At 47.0% G+C, this 24,661-nt stretch overlaps 2 protein-coding genes and 2 non-coding genes across 12 annotated transcripts in view; 1 reads left to right on the top strand and 3 right to left on the bottom strand.

Annotated features, from left to right (window-relative positions):
* Positions 1–12,525, top strand: part of F2 (coagulation factor II, thrombin) — a 29,684-nt gene extending 17,159 nt beyond the window's left edge. The window contains exons 7-14 of the mRNA XM_069738959.1: positions 172–474; positions 3,686–3,790; positions 4,188–4,314; positions 4,792–4,959; positions 8,255–8,428; positions 8,524–8,702; positions 12,006–12,076; positions 12,289–12,525. Of these exons, the coding sequence (XP_069595060.1) occupies positions 172–474; positions 3,686–3,790; positions 4,188–4,314; positions 4,792–4,959; positions 8,255–8,428; positions 8,524–8,702; positions 12,006–12,076; positions 12,289–12,423 (1,262 nt within the window). The 3' untranslated portion in view covers positions 12,424–12,525. The remainder of the gene's footprint in view (positions 1–171; positions 475–3,685; positions 3,791–4,187; positions 4,315–4,791; positions 4,960–8,254; positions 8,429–8,523; positions 8,703–12,005; positions 12,077–12,288) is intronic.
* A 1,686-nt stretch (positions 12,526–14,211) lies between these two features.
* The window catches only part of CKAP5 (cytoskeleton associated protein 5), a 45,141-nt gene continuing 34,691 nt past the window's right edge, over positions 14,212–24,661 (bottom strand). For 2 of the 9 annotated variants that reach the window (XM_069738921.1, XM_069738922.1), the window contains exons 27-45: positions 23,048–23,133; positions 22,829–22,918; positions 22,354–22,479; positions 22,073–22,222; positions 21,330–21,533; positions 20,519–20,654; positions 20,250–20,443; positions 19,955–20,124; positions 19,447–19,620; positions 18,654–18,774; positions 18,398–18,577; positions 18,126–18,313; positions 17,948–18,023; positions 17,542–17,730; positions 17,329–17,466; positions 17,133–17,216; positions 16,199–16,358; positions 15,972–16,126; positions 14,212–14,873 (exon numbers count right to left, since the gene is read on the bottom strand). In XM_069738921.1, the coding sequence (XP_069595022.1) occupies positions 14,625–14,873; positions 15,972–16,126; positions 16,199–16,358; positions 17,133–17,216; positions 17,329–17,466; positions 17,542–17,730; positions 17,948–18,023; positions 18,126–18,313; positions 18,398–18,577; positions 18,654–18,774; positions 19,447–19,620; positions 19,955–20,124; positions 20,250–20,443; positions 20,519–20,654; positions 21,330–21,533; positions 22,073–22,222; positions 22,354–22,479; positions 22,829–22,918; positions 23,048–23,133 (2,870 nt within the window). In that variant the 3' untranslated portion in view covers positions 14,212–14,624. The remainder of the gene's footprint in view (positions 14,874–15,971; positions 16,127–16,198; positions 16,359–17,132; positions 17,217–17,328; positions 17,467–17,541; positions 17,731–17,947; positions 18,024–18,125; positions 18,314–18,397; positions 18,578–18,653; positions 18,775–19,446; positions 19,621–19,954; positions 20,125–20,249; positions 20,444–20,518; positions 20,655–21,329; positions 21,534–22,072; positions 22,223–22,353; positions 22,480–22,828; positions 22,919–23,047; positions 23,134–24,661) is intronic. The other 7 variants (XM_069738926.1, XM_069738927.1, XM_069738928.1 and 4 more) reach the window with 5 other exon arrangements.
* On the bottom strand, positions 21,184–21,291 carry LOC138649896 (small nucleolar RNA SNORD67). The gene has a single exon (XR_011315401.1). It is a non-coding gene; the product is annotated as a small nucleolar RNA SNORD67 (small nucleolar RNA).
* Positions 22,604–22,710, bottom strand: LOC138649895 (small nucleolar RNA SNORD67). The gene has a single exon (XR_011315400.1). It is a non-coding gene; the product is annotated as a small nucleolar RNA SNORD67 (small nucleolar RNA).

Raw genomic sequence — 24,661 nt, 5'->3', positions numbered from 1 at the left:
TGGAGCCGGCACAGGGCTCATGTGCTGCCCACTAGGTTTGGACACGGTTTTCGTGGACCAATGATCTCCAACCTTTGGCGTCCCATCCGTTATGATATCGTACTACAACCCTCAGCATGCACGGACAGTGGCAGGTTGGGGGTCGTTTACTCCCAGTTTTTGTCCCTATAGGCCAAAGTGGCTTCACAGTGGAGACAATTGTGAAAGTGTCAAAAACTGATCCGAAAGAGGAGACCCCCTGCGTGCCGAACCATGGCTTAGAGTATGAGGGCACCCTGGCGGTCACCGTGTCAGGGCTTCCGTGCCTCCCCTGGGACTCGCCATCGGTGGAGATGTACAGCCGCAAAGAGTTCAGGAAAGACGTAGTCCTGAAGGAGAATTACTGCAGGAACCCCGACGATGACGATGAGGGCGTGTGGTGCTACGTGTCTCACACCAACAAGACCTTCGAGTATTGCACCCTCAATTATTGTGGTAAGTGACCTCCTGTGATGTCCTCCCTCCGGCCACCATCGCCCAGTCCACTACGTGATTCTTAGTTCCCACTGCTCCTTCTCTAAAGGGAGCCCTAGACAGCTGCCCACTGCAACGTGCAGTGAGCGTCCCCCAGTGGTGGCAGAAGTCAGCCATTGTATTAACAACCGAGTGTATGTTTATGCAGAAGATTTGGAACTTTGTGTCAGAAAAACAATCACATGATCGACGGGGTCACGTGCCCAGACGGCTGGGACTAAAGAGATCGAACGCAATCCAGTAAAAAAGCAAATAAATATTTTACTTTAAAAAAAAATAAGTAAAAAATAATTAAAATAATAAGACAACATAAAAGAACTAAAATATACAATATATAACATTTTAAGAATAATTTTAAAAAATAATAAAAAAATAAATATCTACGGTAAATATATATATATATATATATATATATATATATATATATATATACACGCGCGCGTGTGTGTACATTATATATCAGGGGTGTCAAACTGCATTCCTCGAGGGCTGCAAACAGGTCATGTTTTCAGGATTTCCTTGTACTGCACAGATGATAATTTAATCACCTATACAAATAATGAGTTGGTGATTAAATTATCACCTGTGCAGTACAAGGAAATCCTGAAAACATGACCTGTTTGCAGCCCTCGAGGAATGCAGTTTGACACCCCTGTTATATATATGATTCAAAAATATTAAAAAAATATATAAAAATTCTAACAAATACTAATAAATGGAAATTAAATAAAAGTAAAAATTGTACAATAGGAAAAAAAATTATATATATATATATATATACAGTGGGGCAAAAAAGTATTTAGTCAGTCAGCAATAGTGCAAGTTCCACCACTTAAAAAGATGAGAGGCATCTGTAATTTACATCATAGGTAGACCTCAACTATGGGAGACAAACTGAGAAAAAAAAATCCAGAAAATCACATTGTCTGTTTTTTTAACATTTTATTTGCATAGTATGGTGGAAAATAAGTATTTGGTCAGAAACAAAATTTCATCTCAATACTTTGTAATATATCCTTTGTTGGCAATGACAGAGGTCAAACGTTTTCTGTAAGTCTTCACAAGGTTGTCACACACTGTTGTTGGTATGTTGGCCCATTCCTCCATGCAGATCTCCTCTAGAGCAGTGATGTTTTTGGCTTTTCGCTTGGCAACACGGACTTTCAACTCCCTCCAAAGGTTTTCTATAGGGTTGAGATCTGGAGACTGGCTAGGCCACTCCAGGACCTTGAAATGCTTCTTACGAAGCCACTCCTTCGTTGCCCTGGCGGTGTGCTTTGGATCATTGTCATGTTGAAAGACCCAGCCACGTTTCATCTTCAATGCCCTTGCTGATGGAAGGAGGTTTGCACTCAAAATCTCACGATACATGGCCCCATTCATTCTTTCATGTACCCGGATCAGTCGTCCTGGCCCCTTTGCAGAGAAACAGCCCCAAAGCATGATGTTTCCACCACCATGCTTTACAGTAGGTATGGTGTTTGATGGATGCAACTCAGTATTCTTTTTCCTCCAAACACGACAAGTTGTGTTTCTACCAAACAGTTCCAGTTTGGTTTCATCAGACCATAGGACATTCTCCCAAAACTCCTCTGGATCATCCAAATGCTCTCTAGCAAACTTCAGACGGGCCCGGACATGTACTGGCTTAAGCAGTGGGACACGTCTGGCACTGCAGGATCTGAGTCCATGGTGGCGTAGTGTGTTACTTATGGTAGGCCTTGTTACATTGGTCCCAGCTCTCTGCAGTTCATTCACTAGGTCCCCCCGCATGGTTCTGGGATTTTTGCTCACCGTTCTTGTGATCATTCTGACCCCACGGGGTGGGATTTTGCGTGGAGCCCCAGATCGAGGGAGATTATCAGTGGTCTTGTATGTCTTCCATTTTCTAATTATTGCTCCCACTGTTGATTTCTTCACTCCAAGCTGGTTGGCTATTGCAGATTCAGTCTTCCCAGCCTGGTGCAGGGCTACAATTTTGTTTCTGGTGTCCTTTGACAGCTCTTTGGTCTTCACCATAGTGGAGTTTGGAGTCAGACTGTTTGAGGGTGTGCACAGGTGTCTTTTTATACTGATAACAAGTTTAAACAGGTGCCATTACTACAGGTAATGAGTGGAGGAAAGAGGAGACTCTTAAAGAAGAAGTTACAGGTCTGTGAGAGCCAGAAATCTTGATTGTTTGTTTCTGACCAAATACTTATTTTCCACCATAACATGCAAAAAAAATGATAAAAAAACAGACAATGTGATTTTCTGGATTTTTTTTTCTCAGTTTGTCTCCCATAGTTGAGGTCTACCTATGATGTAAATTACAGACGCCTCTCATCTTTTTAAGTGGTGGAACTTGCACTATTGCTGACTGACTAAATACTTTTTTGCCCCACTGTATATATATATATATATATATATATATATATATATATATATATATATATATATATAACAATAATAAATGGTAAATTAATTTTTTTACCTCAAATACTTTGTGTCAGAATAATAATCACATGATCGACAGGGTCACGTGGCCAATGGGCTGGGGCTAAAGAGATAGAGTAAAATCCAGTAGTAAAGCAAATAAGTATTTGTTAAAAATAATTCAAATAATAAGGTAACATAAAAGAACTAGAAATATACAGTGTATATACTTATTTATAGATAAATTATAAAAAAAAAAATTGCTGGCAAAGCATAACCAAACTATAGCAATTATTTAAAAAAAAAAAACCTGTAGCATAAGAGTGAAAAAAAAAATTTTGAAAAAATCTTTTACTTTTTTTTGTTACTTTACTCTAATAGAAAAGTTCATTTAAATATTGTAAAAAAAAATTGAATCTTTTTTTTCACTCGAGATCAGAATTGCAATTAGAATGATATGTGTATAGACGAACATGGTGAAATATCGGTGTATTTGTGACCAAAAATACAAATAAAAATAAATAGTTTAATAATCTAGAGAATATGAAAAAAAAAAATAGATCAAAGACATTTTTCCTGCCCAAGCAAAAAAAAAAAAAATTAGAACGATTGTCGTGTCCCAGAATGTGTCCGGGAGGAAGGTTGTTAATATTTGGGTTTGTTCTCACGTATTTGCTTCTTTCTCATGTGACTCGTGGATCCGTCTCCGCCATCTCGGACTTTGCCTGTGTCGCCGGCTGACCCCTGTCGCTGGCAGACAGACCCCTAGATGAAGAACCCGTTACTGTCCAAGCGGGCCGGACGGACGCGGCACAACCTCAGATATTTTTTAATGAGAAGACATTTGGCCAAGGAGAAGGCGGTGAGTAGAGAGCGGTGTGTGGCCGACCACAAGGGGGCGACACCGCTGGGCCTCCACCATTCCAGGGGCCCCTACCTGCCCAGAGAAGTTTGGTCCCATATTCCTCACTTTTGTTAAATTCTTTGGTATCCTATAAAAAAATTTTTGAGCTGATCCCTGGCGACTAGATTGGACTCTCTGTAAATAAGTACACCCTGGCAGTCCCCTTCACTCAGAGTGCCATGACAAGGAAGAGACCGCCAGACCCCATGGAGAGCAGCGCAGCCTGTGCCGCGCGTCCTGCCTCTGCCCACCTGTTATGCTATGAGAAGGTGCCTACAGGGGATGCGGCTTTTTTGGGGGGGATGGCTTGGGGGCCGGTATTTTCACTGATCATCGCGTTCTATTTCCTCTGCAGTTTGTGGATTGAGGCCGCTCTTTGAACAGAAGAAAATCGCTGATAAGAGCGAAGCGGAGCTGCTGGAATCCTACATCCAGGGCCGGATCGTGAAGGGAGAGGAGGCCGAGCAAGGCAGCTCCCCATGGTAACTCTGCGGGGGCCACACCGCGCTGATTGGCATCCCATCTTAAGCTCCTCCATAGTCAGCATGTTTTGGTTTTTTTTTTTTTTTTCAGAGGAAACCGTCAACAAGTAGGTAACAATCTGTTATTCGTGTCCCTGTCCCCTCCTGTCTTACTGCTTAGATGCTGCAGTGGTTATTGGCTGTGGCATCTAAGGGGTTAAACTGCAGAGACGTACGTGTCTCATTGTACTGCACATCATGAGACCACCGGAACAATGGTGGGGGGACATAACAGGTAAAAAATGGTTATCCTGCTTGTTGACAGATGTCAAGGTAACCACTTCTGATTGTTTCCAGATAGTATGAAAACAAGTTACAGCAGCGTGAGAAGAAGTGTAGGTGGCGCTCCAGTGTTGTTTCACCTTGCTGATGGTTTCCCTCATCCTTTATCTTCTGATGACCAGATGAAACTTCTATCTTGGTTATTTCTGCTCCCAGGCAGGTGATGCTGTTCAAGAAGAGCCCCCAGGAGCTGCTGTGCGGGGCCAGTCTGATCAGTGACCGCTGGGTGCTGACCGCTGCTCACTGCATCTTCTATCCTCCATGGGATAAAAACTTCACCTCTGACGACCTCCTGGTCCGGATCGGAAAACATTACCGAGCCAAGTAAGAGCACGGCGTGACCACACACAGGGCGAGAGCTAAACCAGAGCGGTCGTAGTTATGGGGAATATGGTGTGGCATTTTTAGATTTACTAAATGTATTATATTGGTACTATATGATGGGATGTATATGGCAGTATTATATTGGTACTATATGATGGGATGTATATGGCAGTGTTATATTGGTACTATATGATGGGATGTATATGGCAGTGTTATATTGGTACTATATGATGGGATGTATATGGCAGTGTTATATTGGTACTATATGATGGGATGTATATGGCAGTGTTATATTGGTACTATATGATGGGATGTATATGGCAGTGTTATATTAGTACTATATGATGGGATGTATAGGGCAGTGTTATATTAGTACTATATGATGGGATGTATATGGCAGTGTTATATTGGTACTATATGATGGGATGTATATGGCAGTGTTATATTGGTACTATATGATGGGATGTATATGGCAGTGTTATATTGGTACTATATGATGGGATGTATATGGCAGTGTTATATTGGTACTATATGATGGGATGTATATGGCAGTATTATATTGGTACTATATGATGGGATGTATATGGCAGTGTTATATTGGTACTATATGATGGGATGTATATGGCAGTGTTATATTGGTACTATATGATGGGATGTATATGGCAGTGTTATATTAGTACTATATGATGGGATGTATATGGCAGTGTTATATTGGTACTATATGATGGGATGTATATGGCAGTGTTATATTGGTACTATATGATGGGATGTATATGGCAGTGTTATATTGGTACTGTATGATGGGATGTATATGGCAGTGTTATATTGGTACTGTATGATGGGATGTATATGGCAGTGTTATATTGGTACTGTATGATGGGATGTATATGGCAGTGTTATATTGGTACTGTATGATGGGATGTATATGGCAGTGTTATATTGGTACTGTATGATGGGATGTATATGGCAGTGTTATATTGGTACTATATGATGGGATGTATATGGCAGTGTTATATTGGTACTATATGATGGGATGTATATGGCAGTGTTATATTGGTACTGTATGATGGGATGTATATGGCAGTGTTATATTGGTACTGTATGATGGGATGTATATGGCAGTGTTATATTGGTACTGTATGATGGGATGTATATGGCAGTGTTATATTGGTACTGTATGATGGGATGTATATGGCAGTGTTATATTGGTACTTGTTGTGAATTCTGTTGGCAAGCTCCCTCCTGTGGTCATGAATGGTACTTCGGCTGGTTCTGTCCATGGGCTTCCTCTGGTGGTTGTGAGTGGAGCTGCGGCTTCTGAGTTTCCTTCCACAGGTGACGAGGTTAATTCGTTAGCTGGCTGCTCTATTTAACTCCACTTAGATCATTGCTCCATGCCACCTGTCAATGTTCCAGTATTGGTCTAGTTCTCTCCTGGATCGTTCTTGTGACCTGTCTTCCCAGCAGATGCTAAGTTCCTGCTTGTTTTTCTCTGGTTTGCTATTTTTCTGTCCAACTTGCTATTTTGATTTTTTGTCTTGCTTGCTGGAAGCTCTGGGACGCAGAGGGAGCGCCTCCGCACCGTGAGTCGGTGCGGAGGGTCTTTTTGCGCCCTCTGCGTGGTCTTTTTGTAGTTTTTTGTGCTGACCGCAAAGTTACCTTTCCTATCCTCTGTCTGTTCAGTAAGTCGGGCCTCACTTTGCTAAATCTATTTCATCTCTGTGTTTGTAATTTTCATCTTTACTCACAGTCATTATATGTGGGGGGCTGCCTTTTCCTTTGGGAAATTTCTCTGAGGCAAGGTAGGCTTTATTTTTCTATCTTTAGGGCTAGCTAGTTTCTTAGGCTGTGTCGAGTTGCATAGGGAGCGTTAGGCGCAATCCACGGCTATTTCTAGTGTGTGTGATAGGATTAGGGATTGCGGTCAGCAGAGTTCCCACGTCTCAGAGCTCGTCCTATATTATTAGTAACTATCAGGTCATTCCGTGTGTTCTTAACCACCAGGTCCATTATTGTCCTTACCACCAGGTCATAACAGGTACTATATGATGGGATGTATATGGCAGTGTTATATTAGTACTATATGATGGGATGCATATGGCAGTATTATATTGGTACTATATGATGGGATGCATATGGCAGTATTATATTGGTACTATATGATGGGATGCATATGGCAGTGTTATATTGGTACTATATGATGGGATGCATATGGCAGTGTTATATTGGTACTATGTGATGGGATGTATATGGCAGTATTATATTGGTACTATATGATGGGATGTATATGGCAGTGTTATATTGGTACTATATGATGGGATGCATAGGGCAGTGTTATATTGGTACTATATGATGGGATGTATATGGCAGTGTTATATTGGTACTATATGATGGGATGTATATGGCAGTGTTATATTGGTACTATATGATGGGATGTATATGGCAATATTATATTGGTACTATATGATGGGATGTATATGGCAGTATTTGGTACTATGTGATGGGATGTATATGGCCGCATTATATTGGTACTATGTGATGAGATGTGTATGGCGGTATTTGGTACTATGGGATGGGATTTATATGGCAGTATTATATTGGTACTATATGATGGGATTTATATGGCAGTATTATATTGGTACTATATGATGGGATGCATATGGCAGTGTTATATTGGTACTATATGATGGGATGCATATGGCAGTGTTATATTGGTACTATATGATGGGATGCATAGGGCAGTGTTATATTGGTACTATATGATGGGATGCATAGGGCAGTGTTATATTTGTACTATATGATGGGATGTATATGGCAGTGTTATATTGGTACTATATGATGGGATGTATATGGCAATATTATATTGGTACTATATGATGGGATGTATATGGCAGTATTTGGTACTATGTGATGGGATGTATATGGCCGCATTATATTGGTACTATGTGATGAGATGTGTATGGCAGTATTTGGTACTATGGGATGGGATTTATATGGTAGTATTATATTGGTACTATGTGATGGAATTTATATGGCAGTATTATATTGGTACTATGTGATGGGATGTATATTGGAGTATTATATTGGTACTATATGATGAAATGTATAATGGAGTATTATATTGGTACTATATGGCATCTGAAATTGCTACAAATGGGGCTACATTTCTTGTTGCCCAAAGTTCAGCACATAATGTTACAGCCAATAGAAATGCACAGAATTGTATAGAAAGGTCAAGAAACGTTTTTTGGAGAAAGCCATTGTTGTGACCATCTGTTTTCTCTTCTCCATCCAGATACGAGAGGACAACAGAGAAGATTCTTCAGCTGGAACGGATCATTGTCCACCCTAAATACAACTGGAAGGAAAATCTTGACCGAGATATCGCACTCATGCAACTGAGGAAGCCTCTGACCTTCACGAATTATATCCATCCAGTATGTCTCCCCACCAAGGAGATTGTACAGAAGTAAGGACCCCCGCATCTACCAACCAGCCAATGGTCTCCAAGCTCTGTCTGAGGTCCTAGTATCTGACCTGCTCTACATCAATGATGTCTTACAGGTTTCTGCAGTCAGGCTTCAAAGGTCGGGTTTCAGGTTGGGGGAACCTTCAGGAGACGTGGAGCACAGGAGGACCACAGTTACCTACGGCCCTTCAGCAGATAAACCTTCCTGTGGTTGAACAGGAGAAATGCAAGGCATCCACCAAGATTAAGATGACCGATAACATGTTCTGTGCCGGTAAGTAGCTTTTCACCAACGACCACTTCATGTGCCACCTTTCTACGACAGACTGTCCGTCATTCTTCTTGATATGATGCACGTTTGCAAAATTAAACTATCACTGTCGTTTCAACAAATTTTCTATAAATCAATCATATGGGTGAGTATAAGAAACTCTGTAACATTTCTTCTTATTATTTATATAGCACCATTAATTCCATGGTGCTGTACATGAGAAGGGGTTACATCAAAATACAAATATCACTTAACAAAACTAACAATGACAGACTGGTACAGAGGGGCGAGGACCCTGCCCCCGCGGGCTTACATTCTACAGGATGGTGGGGAAGGAGACAGTAGGACGGGGGCTGCAGTAGCTCCAATGGTGTTGTGTTGAGGTGGCCGTGTGGTCATTACAGGCTGTAGGCTTTCCTGAAGAGTTAGGTTTTCAGGTTTCTGTTGAAAGATCCAAATGTGGTGGATAACCGGACGTGTTGGGGCACTGAATTCCAGAGGATGGGGGATATTCGGGAGAAATCTTGGAGGCGATTGGGTGAGAAGCAAATAAGTGTGGAGGAGAGAAGAAGGTCTTGGGAGGACCGGAGATTACGTGAGGGAAGATATCAGGAGATTAGTTTGGAAATATATGGAGGAGAAAAGTTATGGAGGGCTTTGTAGGTCAGTGTTAGTAATTTAAACTGAATACGCTGGGAAATTGGGAGCCAGTGAAGGGATTTGCAAAGAGGTGAAGCAGGAGTGTAGCGAGGAGAGTTAAGGATGGACTGGAGGGGTGCGAGAGTGTTAGCAGGGAGGCCACAGAGGAGGATGTTGCAGTAGTTGAGGCGGGAGATGATGAGGGCATGCACAAGCATTTTGGTAGACTGAGGGTTGAGGAAAGGACGGATTCTGGAGATATTTTTGAGCTGGAGGCGACAGGAGGTGGCGAAAGCTTGGATGTGCGGTTTGAAGGACAGGGCAGAGTCCAGGGTTACTCTGAGGCAGCGGATTTTGTGGACAGGGGAAAGTGTGATTTCATTTATTTTGATAGATAGATCAGGTAGGGAAGATATGTGAGATGGAGGAAAGATAATTAGTTCAGATTTGTCCACATTGAGTTTGAGGAAGCGAGAGGAGAAGGAGGATATGGCTGATAGACACTGCGGGATTCTGGACAGCAGAGAGGTGACGTCTGGGCCAGAGAGGTAGATCTGAGTGTCATCAGCATAGAGGTGGTACTGGAAACCATAGGACCTTAGGAGTTGTCCCAGGCCGAGTGTATAGATTGAGAAGAGTAGGGGTCCTAGGACAGAGCCTTGAGGGACTCCAACAGAGAGGGGGCGAGATGAGGAGGTAGTATGGGAGTAGGAAACGCTAAATGTACGGTTGGTGAGGTATGAGGAGATACAAGATAGGGCGAGGTCTTTGACCGCAAAGGAAGAGAGGATCTGTAGTAGGAGGCAGTGGTCAACTGTGCCGAAGGCAGAGGACAGGTCTAGAAGGAGGAGTATAGAGAATTGTCTGTTAGCTTTGGCTGTAAGTTGTTAGTAATTTTGGTCAGGGCAGTCTCAGTGGAATGGTGGGGACGGAAGCCAGATTGTAGGTTGTCGAAGAGAGAGTTAGCTGCAAAGTGAGAGGAAAGTTCAGCATGGACATGCCGCTCCAGGAGTTTGGAAGCAAATGGGAGCAAAGATATGGGGCGATAGCTGGACATAGCGCTGGGTCAAGGGTTGGCTTTTTGAGGATAGGTGTGATTGTGGCCTGTTGGAAAGCAGTGGGGAAGGTACCAGTAGTGATAGGTTGAAGAGGTGGGTTAGGGGTGGGATTAGTGTGGTGGTGAGGAGGTGGGATGGGGTCGAGTGCACAAGTGGTGAGGTTTGATTTGGAGAGAAGAGGAGCAAGCTGTCCTTCAGAGATTTCAGAGAGGGAAGTTATATGGTTAGGGCAGGTACAGACTGGGGCTTAAATTCAGCCCTGCCATTTGAATCACACAGGCCCATACTGTCACTGTCCCCAAGCCCCGGATGGGATATATTACTAATATTACCCTGGACTGAGGAAAGGAAGATTTACCACTAGACCAATATTTGTAATGATGCCAGGGGCCTACTGTGGTAATTGACTGTCACCTACTTTGTTGTTCATCACAAGTCTTAACAGTATGACTCTCTCAAGAACACCGATTCTGTTAACAATGTAGCAGACAAGGCGGCTCATGACCAGACAGGCCCTTCTGGCAATTGCCAGATGGCCAGTCCGGTTCTGGGTTAGGTCATTGATCTGGCATACAAAGGGGTCCTAGCAGAGAAATCTGCTTTTTTCCCCACTTACGAACCACTTCACCCACCCAAATTGCAGCTGTGTAATGAAGTATATGGAGATGGAGGGAGGAGAAATGAGAGAGCAAGTAGAGATAAGCACAAATGGTGCTGCAGCTTTTTTTTCTCACCCTCAAATCTGAATTTACAGCTACACTGCTCATTACTTCTGTGTAAAATCCTCGCATGCTGATTTCTAGTATTTTCTCAACTCATAACTGTACTCACAGCTACACTGCTGTATAATATCCTCCATGCTACTGCCTTCTAGTTTATTCTCACCACATAACTATATCCACAGCTTCACTAATTACTACTGTATAATGTCCTCCATACTACTACTTTCTAGTATTTTATCTCACTCCAGTGCTGGATTCACAGCTACACTGCTCAGTACTGCTGTATAATATCCTCCACGCTGTTTTCTCACTCCATAACTGGATTCACAGCTACACTGCTCATTACTGCTGCCATCTAGCTTTTTCTCAACCCATAACTGCATTCACTACTCATTATACAGCAGTAATCTCATCTTCCTAATGTTTAATTTAATACTAGTGCTGGATTCACAGCTACACTGCTACCTTCTAGCTTTTTCTCAACGCACAACTGTATTCACTGCTCATTACTGCTGTATATTATCCTCCATGCTGCCACTTTCTAGTGTTTTTGCTTACTCCAGTGCTGGATTCACAGCTATGCTGCTCAGTACTACTGCATATTGTCCTCCAAGCTGCTGCTGCACATGTGCTACACAGAGAGAGGCAATCGTGGATCTGTCATGTCTGTGTTTAGGAGACATCACAGCAGTTAATCTCCGCCCAATAGCGCAGAGAACAGAAAATAAGATCCTGCAGAAAGGAAAAATAGTGAAAAAAACAGGATACAAGTCACATAATAGCCACAAAGTATTGACTTGTGTACACACAGCAGCTTATTCTGAACCTGAAGTGGCCGGTACTCATGAAGGTGATGTTTCGTCTTGACATCTTACCCATTGTTCTAGGTTACAGTCCGGAAGAAAGCAAGAGAGGAGACGCCTGTGAAGGAGACAGCGGAGGCCCCTTTGTCATGAAGGTCGGTGTTTATCGATGACATTTTCTACCATTGTGATTGACAACCGCTTCTCCTACACTGGGGAGAAGACTAAAAAATGGGATTATTTTTTTTTTTTTTAATCCGCACTGGTTTCCGGACCACCCGATCTTCCCTGTTCTTTTCTCCCCATAAGGAGGGCGTTTGTGGGTGCGATGCTGAACCTGATGGTCTCATGTCCTTTTTCTTTCTAGGATCCTATAAGCAAACGTTGGTACCAGATGGGCATCGTGTCTTGGGGCGAGGGATGTGACCGAGATGGAAAGTACGGCGTCTACACTCATGTACATCGCTTGCGGAAATGGGTTATGAAAGTCACAGAGCAATAACCCCGTAATACCCGTCCAGCATCAGGTTTTAACCCTTTGGCTTCTGAAAGCGCAACACCCCCAGATTATGTATTTCTGCTCGTCAGTAAAATATTTTTAAACATTTTGTGTCATCGTAGATTCATGTAAATTTTTCCTAAGTGCTAAGCACGTCGGTGTGCACCTCGTAGGCGAGGCCTGGACGCTCCTGCCGGACCCCATTACTCCAAGGGAACAACCAGACGTCTCGTGTATGACAGTCCTAAGTCCGGAGGACGATGCTCAGATGGCCCACGGGGCTCCGGAGCTGAACGCCTTATATCCTGTAGTGACTTCAGGTCTGGAGACCCGTGGCCAGTCCGGGCCGTGACGTACGGATGTCTCAATTCAGCATTAGGGCGTAACGTTACGCCGTACATCCCCCTACATGGAGGAGACATCCAGACATGAAGCGACTGCCCGGATACGACAGCAGATCCCGTTATACATTCACCCTCAACCTGTTGTGTGAGCTGTTTAAAAGGGATCATCTTGTCTCAAAAATACCACCCTACATCCATCCTATTAGGCAAGAGCAGCTCCAAAGCCCATGATGTAAAAGGCATTGCATTGGTTATATTGTAATACTCGAATTCCCCTCTGGAGGCGCTGTAGGGAAATTGAACACTGATTGCCGGGTTCTTCCACGGTTACCGTTGATTAGGGATCACCAACAGTGGGAGATGTTGGGACTTTCCTGAGAAGGCACCACCATTAAGACCGTATCGCCGAGCAGCACATGGACCTATGTGACAGCGCACAAGTTGTTCTCCACCATGAACCAAAAATTAGTCGACAAAGGCGTGTATCGGCAGGAACTCTTGCGGAGACACACAACTGGCAGGAAGGGTTTTCAGGCCGTCTAAACTCCGCCATAAAGCAGTTTATGATCAGGTCATGCACAAGATGCGCCGCGGCCCCTTTATCCTTGGTGGTCCCAGCATTAATCCATCACCCAATAACCCCATCAATCATTGGCACCTGGCAACTTCATATTTGGTTTCATTTTTTGCCAGAGAATCAGATGTATGAGGAATCTGCCGTCCACCAAGGACGCAAACCTTCCGATCGAAATGTCGGTACCTGAAGACCATTCCCCTTCTGGATGGAAGGCAAGATGGTTCTCTAGGGCCACCTAGGAGGTACCTGCCCTGTATGTTGGTCCTTGAGGCAATGCACCATTTTACCTACTGAAAATACAATTACGACGTTCATCTACGGATGATGTCAGTCGTGGGCTTAGTGGGTTCCGGCTGTATTACACAGCCAGCACCAGTATCCAATGTCAGCGATCGGCTGCAGCTCAGATCGCTGCTGTTTAACCATTTAAATGCCACTCAATTCTGACAGCAGCACTTAAATGGAGCGATGGCACCACACGACCCTTGCAGAAGCCATTCCTGCAAAGCCGAGATACAGACGACTGATCCTATACATCCGAATGTCGTGGCGTTCCCGAACAAGACAAAGTCCACAAAACTTTAAGAAGAAGTTACAGACGTCCCTTACATTGCAGGTAACTAGTGTTCTTGCCATCGGCACATCGATCCCTCGCACACAAGAATTTATTCCGGAGTGAAAACTTTTAAAATGAGAATTGTTTTTTTATTTAATGGCCCATGAAAATGAAAAGCCAAATGTTACGGCTCAGAGCGAGGGCTGAAGAGGCCGGGCGGTGGCGGCACCGGGCCTTGGGGGTGAGGTACTGTAATGTACAGGTCCAAATACATTGGTGCAACTGGAAACCAGCGCCATTTACTCAACGCAATATCTCGTTTCAAACTTTATTTACAAAAAAAAAAAAAAACATTTCATGCCATGCCGGACGATTCCATACAGAATCAGCGATCCACTGCTTTATGTTAAATTAAAAGCAAGTCAAAAAACAGCCACGGAGCGACAAGTATAAGAGCCACGGAAATGGACGATTAAAACCAGACGGGGAAAAAAAGAAAACCGTTCTGGAACAGAATGAGACGTCTGTACACTAAAACACACAGGGAGTCAGAACAGCAATAGATATGTACAATACTCAGCCACTAATGTCGCTCGCCTCCCCCCAAACAGAGAAATGCACAGTATGATACATAAAACAATAGTTTACAATAGGCCTAGATGTAGCCCCCCTCGAGACGAGACCCCCGAGAGTGCGCAGACGGAAGAGATTAGCACGAGCCAGGAAATCACTTTCGACTGCTTTTAATTCGCTCCAGTCTCTTTTTCAAGTCGTCAATGTTGGAAGCGGTGGACGAGGAAGAGGTGGACGAGGTGGTGTTGGCGTGAGTCTGGTTGGAGTCTAGATCCAAGTGCTGGAACTGTTCACGCGATTCCCGAAGCTGGGAGAGTTTGCTGTGCAACATGTCTGTGGATGATACCACCGATGGAGTAGAGGTCTTCGAGAGCAAGGAGCTGAGGGGAGGCCTCTCATCCTGCTGGAAGACAACATATTACACGTTAGAGGGGTTTATCCAAGACGTAGACCCCCATGGAGGATCCGACACCCCCCCACAATGGAGGATCCGACACCCCACCCCCCCCCCATGGAGGATCAGACACCCCCACTGATCAGCAGAACTCCATACACCGTGTAGTGGCCAGTGACAGTACTGCGGCTCAGATCACATTCACTGCAATAGGAGCTGAGCTGCAGGACTGAGAACGGCTACTACGTGAATGTATATAGCGTCGGCCTATACAGACAATGGTGCAAGAGCTGCAGCACTGAGAACAGCCACTATGTGCATGTATACAGCGCTGGTCTATACAGACCGATGGTGCAAGAGCTGCAGCACTGAGAACGGCCATTATGTGCACGTATAAAGCGTCGGCCTATATAGACCAATGGTGTAAGAGCTACAGGACTGAGAACGGCCATTATGTGCATGTATATAGCGTTGGCTTATATAGACCAATGGTGTAAGAGCTGCAGGACTGAGAACCGCCATTATGTGCATGTATACAGCGCTGGCCAATACAGACCGATGGTGCAAGAGCTGCAGCACTGAGAACCGCCATTATGTGCATGTATACAGCGCTGGCCTATACAGACCGATGGTGCAAGAGCTGCAGCACTGAGAACGGCCATTATGTGCACGTATAAAGCGTCGGCCTATATAGACCAATGGTGTAAGAGTTGCAGCACTGAGAACGGCCATTATGTGCACGTATAAAGCGTCGGCCTATATAGACCAATGGTGTAAGAGCTACAGGACTGAGAACGGCCATTATGTGCATGTATATAGCGTTGGCTTATATAGACCAATGGTGTAAGAGCTGCAGGACTGAGAACCGCCATTATGTGCATGTATACAGCGCTGGCCTATACAGACCGATGGTGCAAGAGCTGCAGCACTGAGAACGGCCATTATGTGCACGTATAAAGCGTCGGCCTATATAGACCAATGGTGTAAGAGTTGCAGCACTGAGAACGGCCATTATGTGCATGTATAAAGCGTCGGCCTATACAGACCGATGGTGCAAGCGTTCAGACCAGTGGGCATCGCCGATGTACAGGACATATCCCACTTTACCTTTGCGTTGTCGAGCCCACACCTCTGGCGCAGTATCTTCAGCCTCTCCAGGTAGACGGACGGTCCGACCTCCTCTCCATTAGAATTTGTAGTGAGGGGAGCGGCGGTGGTGACGGCCGGTGGAGCACTGATCTCCGTCATGTTCGGGGAGATACCTGTCAGACACGGCAGCCGGTGAGATCAGAGCGGTAAGCGCACGGGACCGCAGACCGGTCTCAGGTCCTCACCTGTGGAGGAGGTAATGCGAGCCTTTCCTTCCCGCTCCATCTCAATCAGACGGAGACCGCGCTCCACATAGCTCTGGAAGAACTGGGAGGAATTCTTCAGGAACGGTTCAATGTCGGCGTCAGAATACTTTTTCTTGTACTCGTACAGCTCCGCCAAACCCTAACGAGGTGGATGGAATAAAGAAAGGAAATAACTTATCAGTGGGGAACAACAATCATAAGAGGGGCGCGCGAGATTGTGAACAAAAATACTAAAGGGGGCAGCGTCATGTATGGGAAACAACGTATCAAGAGGAGAGAAAGACCAAGATATACAAAAAGCAGCGCACCCCTGATCAATAACAATACTAAAGGGGGCAGCGTCATGTATGGGAAACAACGTATCAAGAGGAGAGAAAGACCAAGATATACAAAAAGCAGCGCACCCCTGATCAATAACAATACTAAAGGGAGCAGCATTATGTATGGGAAACATTGTATCAAGGGGAAAGAAAGACCAATCTATATCCAAGACGCGCACCCCTGATCAATAACAATACCAGCTTTATTAACACAACAGCATTTACTGACCGCTATACGACCCAGTGTCTTATTATTGGGGCATCTGTCGGTCAGATTTCCCTTCTATAACACTCACCCTAGTTCTCTTGTAGGGATTATACATCTCAGTGATCATTATACATTGGCATTACACTTAGAATGGTCATGGCATGATATACCGCCTGCTACTACTGGGGTGTAGTTCTATGTATGTTCGGGGGTGTGTGCGCTGCACCTTGTCTGTGCCTTTAAAATGGCTTTATTTCCCTCCATTTGTTCACTGTAATGGGGAAAAGTGTGCCACATCGTGCCCATCGCTGTCACGGGGCACTACCATCTCCATGTGACGACCCCTTAAACCAGGATATCCGCCACTACTTGACGCCGCTCTTACCTCCTTTGTGTTCTCTTTGGAGCCAATCTTTTTGAAGATCTCAGCCAGGAAGTCGCTAACATTCGCTTTTGAAACTTTTTCCTCCTCGAGAAAACACAAACCAGACGCTAAGTCTGCAAATCTCTGGTAGAGAGCGCGTTCGTCGACACACAGTTCTGACACCCACCCCACCATATAATAGTAGAGCGCCACTCACCGTGCGGAACGCCCCCTTCTCCGTCTCCTTGTCGGACTTTGAGCCGCTGCCATCCATGGAGTGCTTCATTACCCTCAGGAGATGGGCCTCCAGCTCAGACTCGTGCTTGTTCTCGATCATGCTCAGGTGATCCATGATCTGCAAACACGACGGACATTGCAGACATCGTGCGGCCACACCGGCCCTCGTCAGGGTCCCGGATTATCCGCTTACCTTCAGGCCCTTCAGCTTGCACAGGGTGTGCAGCAGAGTTTTCAGGGTCCGCATGGGCAGCTCACTCTTGTGCTGCTTCAGCTTCTCTTTGGGCAGGACCCTCATGAAGTTATGGATGTCCAGCAGAATTCGGTCCAGATTTATATTATTGATGGCTTCGGGAAGAAGTCGAATCATCCGCCATAAGCACTGCAAGCAAAACCACAGAGGAACATGACTTCTGCGACATCAGTGGGAGAATCTGAGAGCCTGCGCAGCGCCTTCCTCTTCAGCTGGATACGCAAAGCCTCAGATGGGACCGTCACTTGGCAATGGTCATATTGGGAGGGGCTGCACAACCCCCAAAATATTCTGGCGAAATCCTGGAAATCCTTAGAAAACAATAATCTGAAATCAGGAACGTTACCTTCATAACGAGCTCCGAGAACTTGGGCGAGCTGGCGGTCGCAAGCAGACTGTCCTGAAGGAGCACCAGAAGAGCGCTGCAGAGACAGGTACAAGGTTAAAGTCTGTAGAAAGTCCCCCCCCTCCCCCCCAAATACAAGCTGCAGACCACCAATATAAAATCAATCCTGAAAACTTACCTCAATATATTAGTCTGGTCCGACTTCTCCAGCACTTTCACCACCAGGAGGTTGACTGAACGCACCACTTGTTGCCCTTCTTCTAGATCCTCCACCCTGGAGTCGAGCATTAGGGTGATGAGACCATGCATCAAGTCCTTCAGGACTCCGGTGGACGCTTCCCGGGCCAGACTTTCCATCTGAAAAAGCTAGAAGAAATAAAAAAAAGTCAAAATGCGTCACAGAGCTGCAACTGATGAGAAATCCCACAAAGGGCCCTCATTATTCTATACCGATATCATGTTGCCGATGATGCAGCTGTACAGACGGACGATATCCTCCTTGTCCAGCCGCTCATCCGCCATGTGCGTGTTGTACACCAGACGCAGCTGCATGAAGGTGGCGATCAAGAACTGATCGATGTGACCCGACATGGCTTCCGCCTTGTCCTCCTGACGCAGAACTTCATCAATCTGAAAACATTTATCGCAATCAGACAAAAACGTAAAGTTCTGCTCCGTCAGAAGAGAGATGTCCGGCCGCGGTTACCTGCGCCAAGGCTTGTATACTGGTGTTAATGTCACCGCTGGCCACTTGTGAGATCACGAAGTTGATGGTAGAAGCGGTGTTACTGTGCATGTCGTCAAAGTGCGGGGACACGGCCCGAATCCTGCAGGGTACAATGGCCACAATCAGAGCAAATCGGGGGTCCCGTCCTCAGCCATCAACTCTGGAGATGTGGCTGCTATAAATGTCGGCATAAAAAAAAAGCAGCAGATATCGAGGTGGGGAGAGCATGCCCTTATTCTAAGGATGGGTCCATATTGATAGGGTAATCAAGGTGGTTTCCTTGTACACCAGCGCTCAGAGGATCAAAAATCAGCATTAAAGCCCCTCAATTCTTCTAAAAAGAAAAAAAAAAAAGTGCAGGACTTGGCCCGGAGGATCGTTCAGGTACTCGACACAAAAATTGCTGCTGGAGTGAAAGACCAAGCTCGAATAGAAGAGGCGGCCAAAGCTCCGCAGAGGCGGCCAAAGCTCCGCAGAGGCGGCCAAAGCTCCGCAGAGGCGGCCAAAGCTCCGCAGAGGCGGCCAAAGCTCCGCAGAGGCGGCCAAAGCTCCGCAGAGGCGGCCAAAGCTCCGCAGAGGCGGCCAAAGCTCCGCAGAGGCGGCCAAAGCTCCGCAGAGGCGGCCAAAGCTCCGCAGAGGCGGCCAAAGCTCCGCAGAGGCGGCCAAAGCTCCGCAGAGGCGGCCAAAGCTCCGCAGAGGCGGCCAAAGCTCCGCAGAGGCGGCCAAAGCTCCGCAGAGGCGGCCAAAGCTCCGCTCCTTCACTGCCACTTACTTTGGTTCTGGAATGAGGACTGGCTCGAAGATCTCATCGAGTTTGTGCTGCACCAGCGCTGGCATCTCGCACCTCACCGTGCCGTTGTCATTCTCAATTTCATCCAAATCCAGCTGGAATTCTCGGGGAACGGTGTGAGCCGGCTCTGGGTGTCCTCCCATGTTTCGGGCTTGACTGTAGGAAGAACAAGAGCGACTTTAATACGAGCTGAAAGCAAGGTTTTCATGAAACAGGAGTCTGGACTGCAGAGGCACCGGACAACATTAATATTGAACGAGAATACGCTATGGAAGCAAGTCTACAAGTAATCAGACAGGTCGGACCCCCATCGGGGAGGGGGAACGCATGCGTCCGGAGGCCAATACTTACATCCGATAAGTGCGGTACATGATTCTGTCCAAGGAAAGGCATTGACAGAAGAACAGAACATTTAGTGCTTTTCTAGCTACAGACATGGCACAGGAGTACGACAAGATGCACAGCAATGCCAGGGGGGCGCGGGACCTACTTCAGTTTGGAAGACATGTCTTCAGGGGGCGCTTTCCGCAGCAGACTGGAATTGGCATTCTGTACACGCTGCGGTTTCTCCTCAGGTTGTTTGGCGGGGGCGGCCACCGTCTGCTTCTTACCGGCACGTTTTATCCTTTCCTCCAGCATGCTCATGTCTTTCTCAGACAGCTGATGGTGGAGGAAAGATGGATACCACCAGTTATGATGAATGGACATAGAAAACAATCGGGAGTCGTGTGTGTGTTTATTTTTTATTTATTTTTTTTTGGGGGGGGGGGGGGGGATGTGCTTACATTGCCTATGAGTTTGAAGACTTGCTCTCCGTGCACGTTGTACACCGTGACGATAGTGTTGAGAGCAGCGTTGCGCACGGTGGTGTCTCTATCCCCAATGTGCACCGCGATCTCCTTCAGAGCTTTGGCGGGTGTCGGCTGGCAGACGTTCATGCCGTAGGATTCGACCAGGCAGCCGAGCTCCTCCAGACACTCTGAGGACGGACAAGACGTTAGTGAAGGAGCTGGGGACTCTCCGGTGTGACCCAGCGCGGCGCGGCCCGACTCACCAGCTCGCTGCTTGGAGTTCTTAGACTTGATGCCTTCCATTATGAAGTTGAACATCTTGCTAGCCGGGTACACCTGGCACATCTTGTTTAGAATGGCACGCACGTCCTTTCGTACAATATCTTTTGGCTCGCCGACCTGTGGAAGAGACCAGATGAAAAGGAATGGTTACCACAATCCCAAAAACCAAACTTAATAAATATTTATAGGAGAAGTGATCGCCCGGTGTCTGGCTCAAGAACAAAACCAGATGACAAAAGGAGCAGAAATGGCTGCCGTCGGTGAGAGGCCAAACTGCGGCCGGCCGGATCTTGAGAGCCCTCTACGATCCCAGGCACATAGATTTCTACAAAACTGCTCCAGGTCAATAAGTCAGCTCTTCATCATACCCCCTCATCTTCATACCCCCTCACGTTGCTGCGCACTTCCCCGTGTGTCCCCCATCAGGCAGCCGAGCTCTTGTAAGAGCTATAAAAGGGTTGTCCCCGACTGGCGTCACCACTTGCCACCGTCCTCCCCAGCCAGTGGCCATGAGCAGCTTAGCCCAGGGGCAGCTTCTACATTGACAAACAATGGGACAGATCATGTGCAGCGAGGTAAGTCTCTGGGGGTCCGTACCCCAAGACCCACAATACACAAAGATGGGATGACCTGTGGTGGGAGCGCGATAGAGTCAGCTGGCCCCTGTGCACATGGTGGCGTCACCACACAGATTCTGTGGGGTACCACAGTACACCGCACTGTGGACCCCTTAGTGCAACTCATCATCCTCCAGCAGCGACTCCCACTGAAGTCTACGGGATCAACGCTCACCTTCAGCAGCAGGTAGGGTATGAAGGACGTGGCCTCCAGCTCTGTGAGGTGGTACTCCTCTTGGCTGAGCATGGAGAACAGCAGCTTCAGGTACTCCAGCACCTTCATCAGGACGCTGGTATTGGTGTCAAAGAAGCGCAAGGTGAACCATTTAAGAATGAGGTCCAGGCAGCTCATGACTCCTTCCTTCTCAGACTCCAGGTGCTAAAAATAAGGAGACATCAGGCGTGAAGAGCGGGCATGAGACGCCACCTATGGCCGCATAGGGCGAGCAGACCACGTTACAAGCCCACGTACCTAGAGACATGTGCATGATCAGCAGGTGTCCTGCACCTCCAACGTGGAGGTGACCAGCACCGGACGCCCTACAAGCGCCTGCACATTAACGGTATGAAGGCAGACACTAGATGCCCCATGCGTGCGCCATAGAAGGGTATAAGGACATCGCTCGGCCATCATTACACGGTGCTCAGAAGGGCAATGAGCGAGTAACGAACCGCAGACCACACAGTGGCCATCTTTTCCCATCCGTCACGTCAGAAAACGGGAATGGGAATTGCAGACGTACAGTAATAGAGGGAATGTGGCCACTATAAGGCGGTGTGTTTTAGCCCTTAAACTTTGGGTCTTCGGCATGTAACTATAGGACATTAATTCGGCAATATCCCAGCAAGCTGTGGGCAGGAGACCCTGAGCCGAATCACCGTAATAAGCCGCATGTACAATTAGGGCCTCTCACTCACATCAGTCATTACAGCCATGGCCTTAATATGGCGCTGGAAGTCAGCGTGGAATAACTCATCCTGCAGCCACCTGGCCAGACAAGCCGACATCTGAGTTTTCAGCTGCTCGATGTACTCGTCACGGGGGGCCGGGAAATTCCACTTCAAGACCTGGAACACAAGACCATTACAGAAAGCAATGGCCGAGACTTGGGGAAGAATCAGCACAACCCCGTACTGAAGGGAAAGCAGATCCAGAACAGGCGGCCATCCCCCGGGACCCTCACCCCCAGGACCCTCACCTTCAGGCCCTTCTCCTCCTTCACCCTCTGCTCCTTCCCATTGGGAACGATTATGTAAATGGGACCGGACCTATCCTCCTCGTCTTTCGTCGATGGCTTGCTTGGCACCTTTTTGGCAGGCCCAACCTAGGTACAAGAACAAAACGGATCAAAGGGCGCGCACTGCCACACAGGGAGGACATTGTGACATCCGTTAATGGGTTAATCTCTGGTGCATCAAGACAGAAAGGGAAAAAGTGCAGTGAGCGTTATGGAGTCAGCTGGCCCCTGTGCACGTGGTCGTGTCACCAGCGTCGGTCTGAGGCGCATGCAGCGCTCGGCACTACAGCACCCGGGGTGCAACTCATCATCCTCCAAGGAGCGTCACCCGGTGCCCTACACGTACGCAGTCTGTGCGTCACACACACCAAGGGTGCAAAGAGAGCGTGCACGCACGTGCAACAAGACCCATCATCCCCAGAGCTGCCGCTGTTACCGCCGGCTTAGTCTGCTTGGCTTTGGACATGCTGGTATTGGCCTTCGTTGGGGTCATACTGGTATTACCATCTGATGACAGAGATGGGGTCTACAGAGAGAGGACGGGCTTTAAAGAGCAGCAAGATGATGCCTTTAACAACATACGCAATCCTGGACATATCACCGATCCCTGCCATAATGTGATCTCTAACGTGTTGTAAATTGAGGGGGCACATACTTTTCCTTTAGAGGCCGGGGCACCAGGCTTCGTCTTCTTGGAGTCCGACTTGCTCTCGGCAGCAGAAGGCCCAGAATCGCACATAGCTGAAGAAGGAGGAAAACTGGTGAAGACAACGACAGCCATGAAATACCAACATTACTGCCGCCATGCTACGCTGTGCGCTCACTGCCCGGCGTATGGGCCCAGAAGGTATAAACTCAACAGGAGACCGTCAGAATGGACGCCCAGCCACCAGGGAGACATCATGTATAGAAGACAGTCAGAATGGACGCCCAGCCACCAGGGAGACATCATGTATAGGAGACAGTCAGAATGGACGCCCAGCCACCAGGGAGACATGTATAGGAGACAGTCAGAATGGACGCCCAGCCACCAGGGAGACATCATGTATAGGACACAGTCAGAATGGACGCCCAGCCACCAGGGAGACATCATGTATAGGACACCGTCAGAATGAACGCCCAGCCACCAGGGAGACATCATGTATAGGACACAGTCAGAATGGACGCCCAGCCACCAGGGAGACATCATGTATAGGACACAGTCAGAATGAACGCCCAGCCACCAGGGAGACATCATGTATAGGACACAGTCAGAATGGACGCCCAGCCACCAGGGAGACATCATGTATAGGACACAGTCAGAATGAACGCCCAGCCACCAGGGAGACATCATGTATAGGAGAGTGTCAGAATGGACGCCCAGCCACCAGGGAGACATGTATAGGAGACAGTCAGAATGGACGCCCAGCCACCAGGGAGACATCATGTATAGGACACAGTCAGAATGGACGCCCAGCCACCAGGGAGACATCATGTATAGGACACAGTCAGAATGAACGCCCAGCCACCAGGGAGACATCATGTATAGGACACAGTCAGAATGGACGCCCAGCCACCAGGGAGACATCATGTATAGGACACAGTCAGAATGAACGCCCAGCCACCAGGGAGACCTCATGTATAGGAGAGTGTCAGAATGGACGCCCAGCCACCAGGGAGACATGTATAGGAGACAGTCAGAATGGACGCCCAGCCACCAGGGAGACATCATGTATAGGACACAGTCAGAATGGACGCCCAGCCACCAGGGAGACATCATGTATAGGACACAGTCAGAATGAACGCCCAGCCACCAGGGAGACATGTATAGGAGACAGTCAGAATGGACACCCAGCCACCAGGGAGACATCATGTATAGGACACAGTCAGAATGGACGCCCAGCCACCAGGGAGACATCATGTATAGGACACAGTCAGAATGAACGCCCAGCCACCAGGGAGACCTCATGTATAGGAGACAGTCAGAATGGACGCCCAGCCACCAGGAAGACATGTATGAAACAGCGCAGTCTGCACAGCTTTCATAAAGTAAGGTGCAGCAATGTGGAGGCCAAGGGAGCGCAACGTGTAAGTGATGACCTATGGGAACGTCAACAGAACGTATATACTATATACTCTATATGGGAACATGCATTTACAGAGCAGATTATCGAGATCATCCCTGGGAACGCTAGGGTCCCGATAACCCTGTGCTGTAAACAGGCGGCCGAGCATCTGAACCAAACGAGCAAGATGCTTGTCGGCTGAAATCATCTTTTCATTTGTCTAA

Source organism: Ranitomeya imitator, chromosome 9, assembly GCF_032444005.1.
Source record: "Ranitomeya imitator isolate aRanImi1 chromosome 9, aRanImi1.pri, whole genome shotgun sequence".
In the NCBI taxonomy this organism is placed as follows: domain Eukaryota; kingdom Metazoa; phylum Chordata; class Amphibia; order Anura; family Dendrobatidae; genus Ranitomeya; species Ranitomeya imitator.
This window is presented reverse-complemented; position numbering and strand designations above follow the sequence as displayed.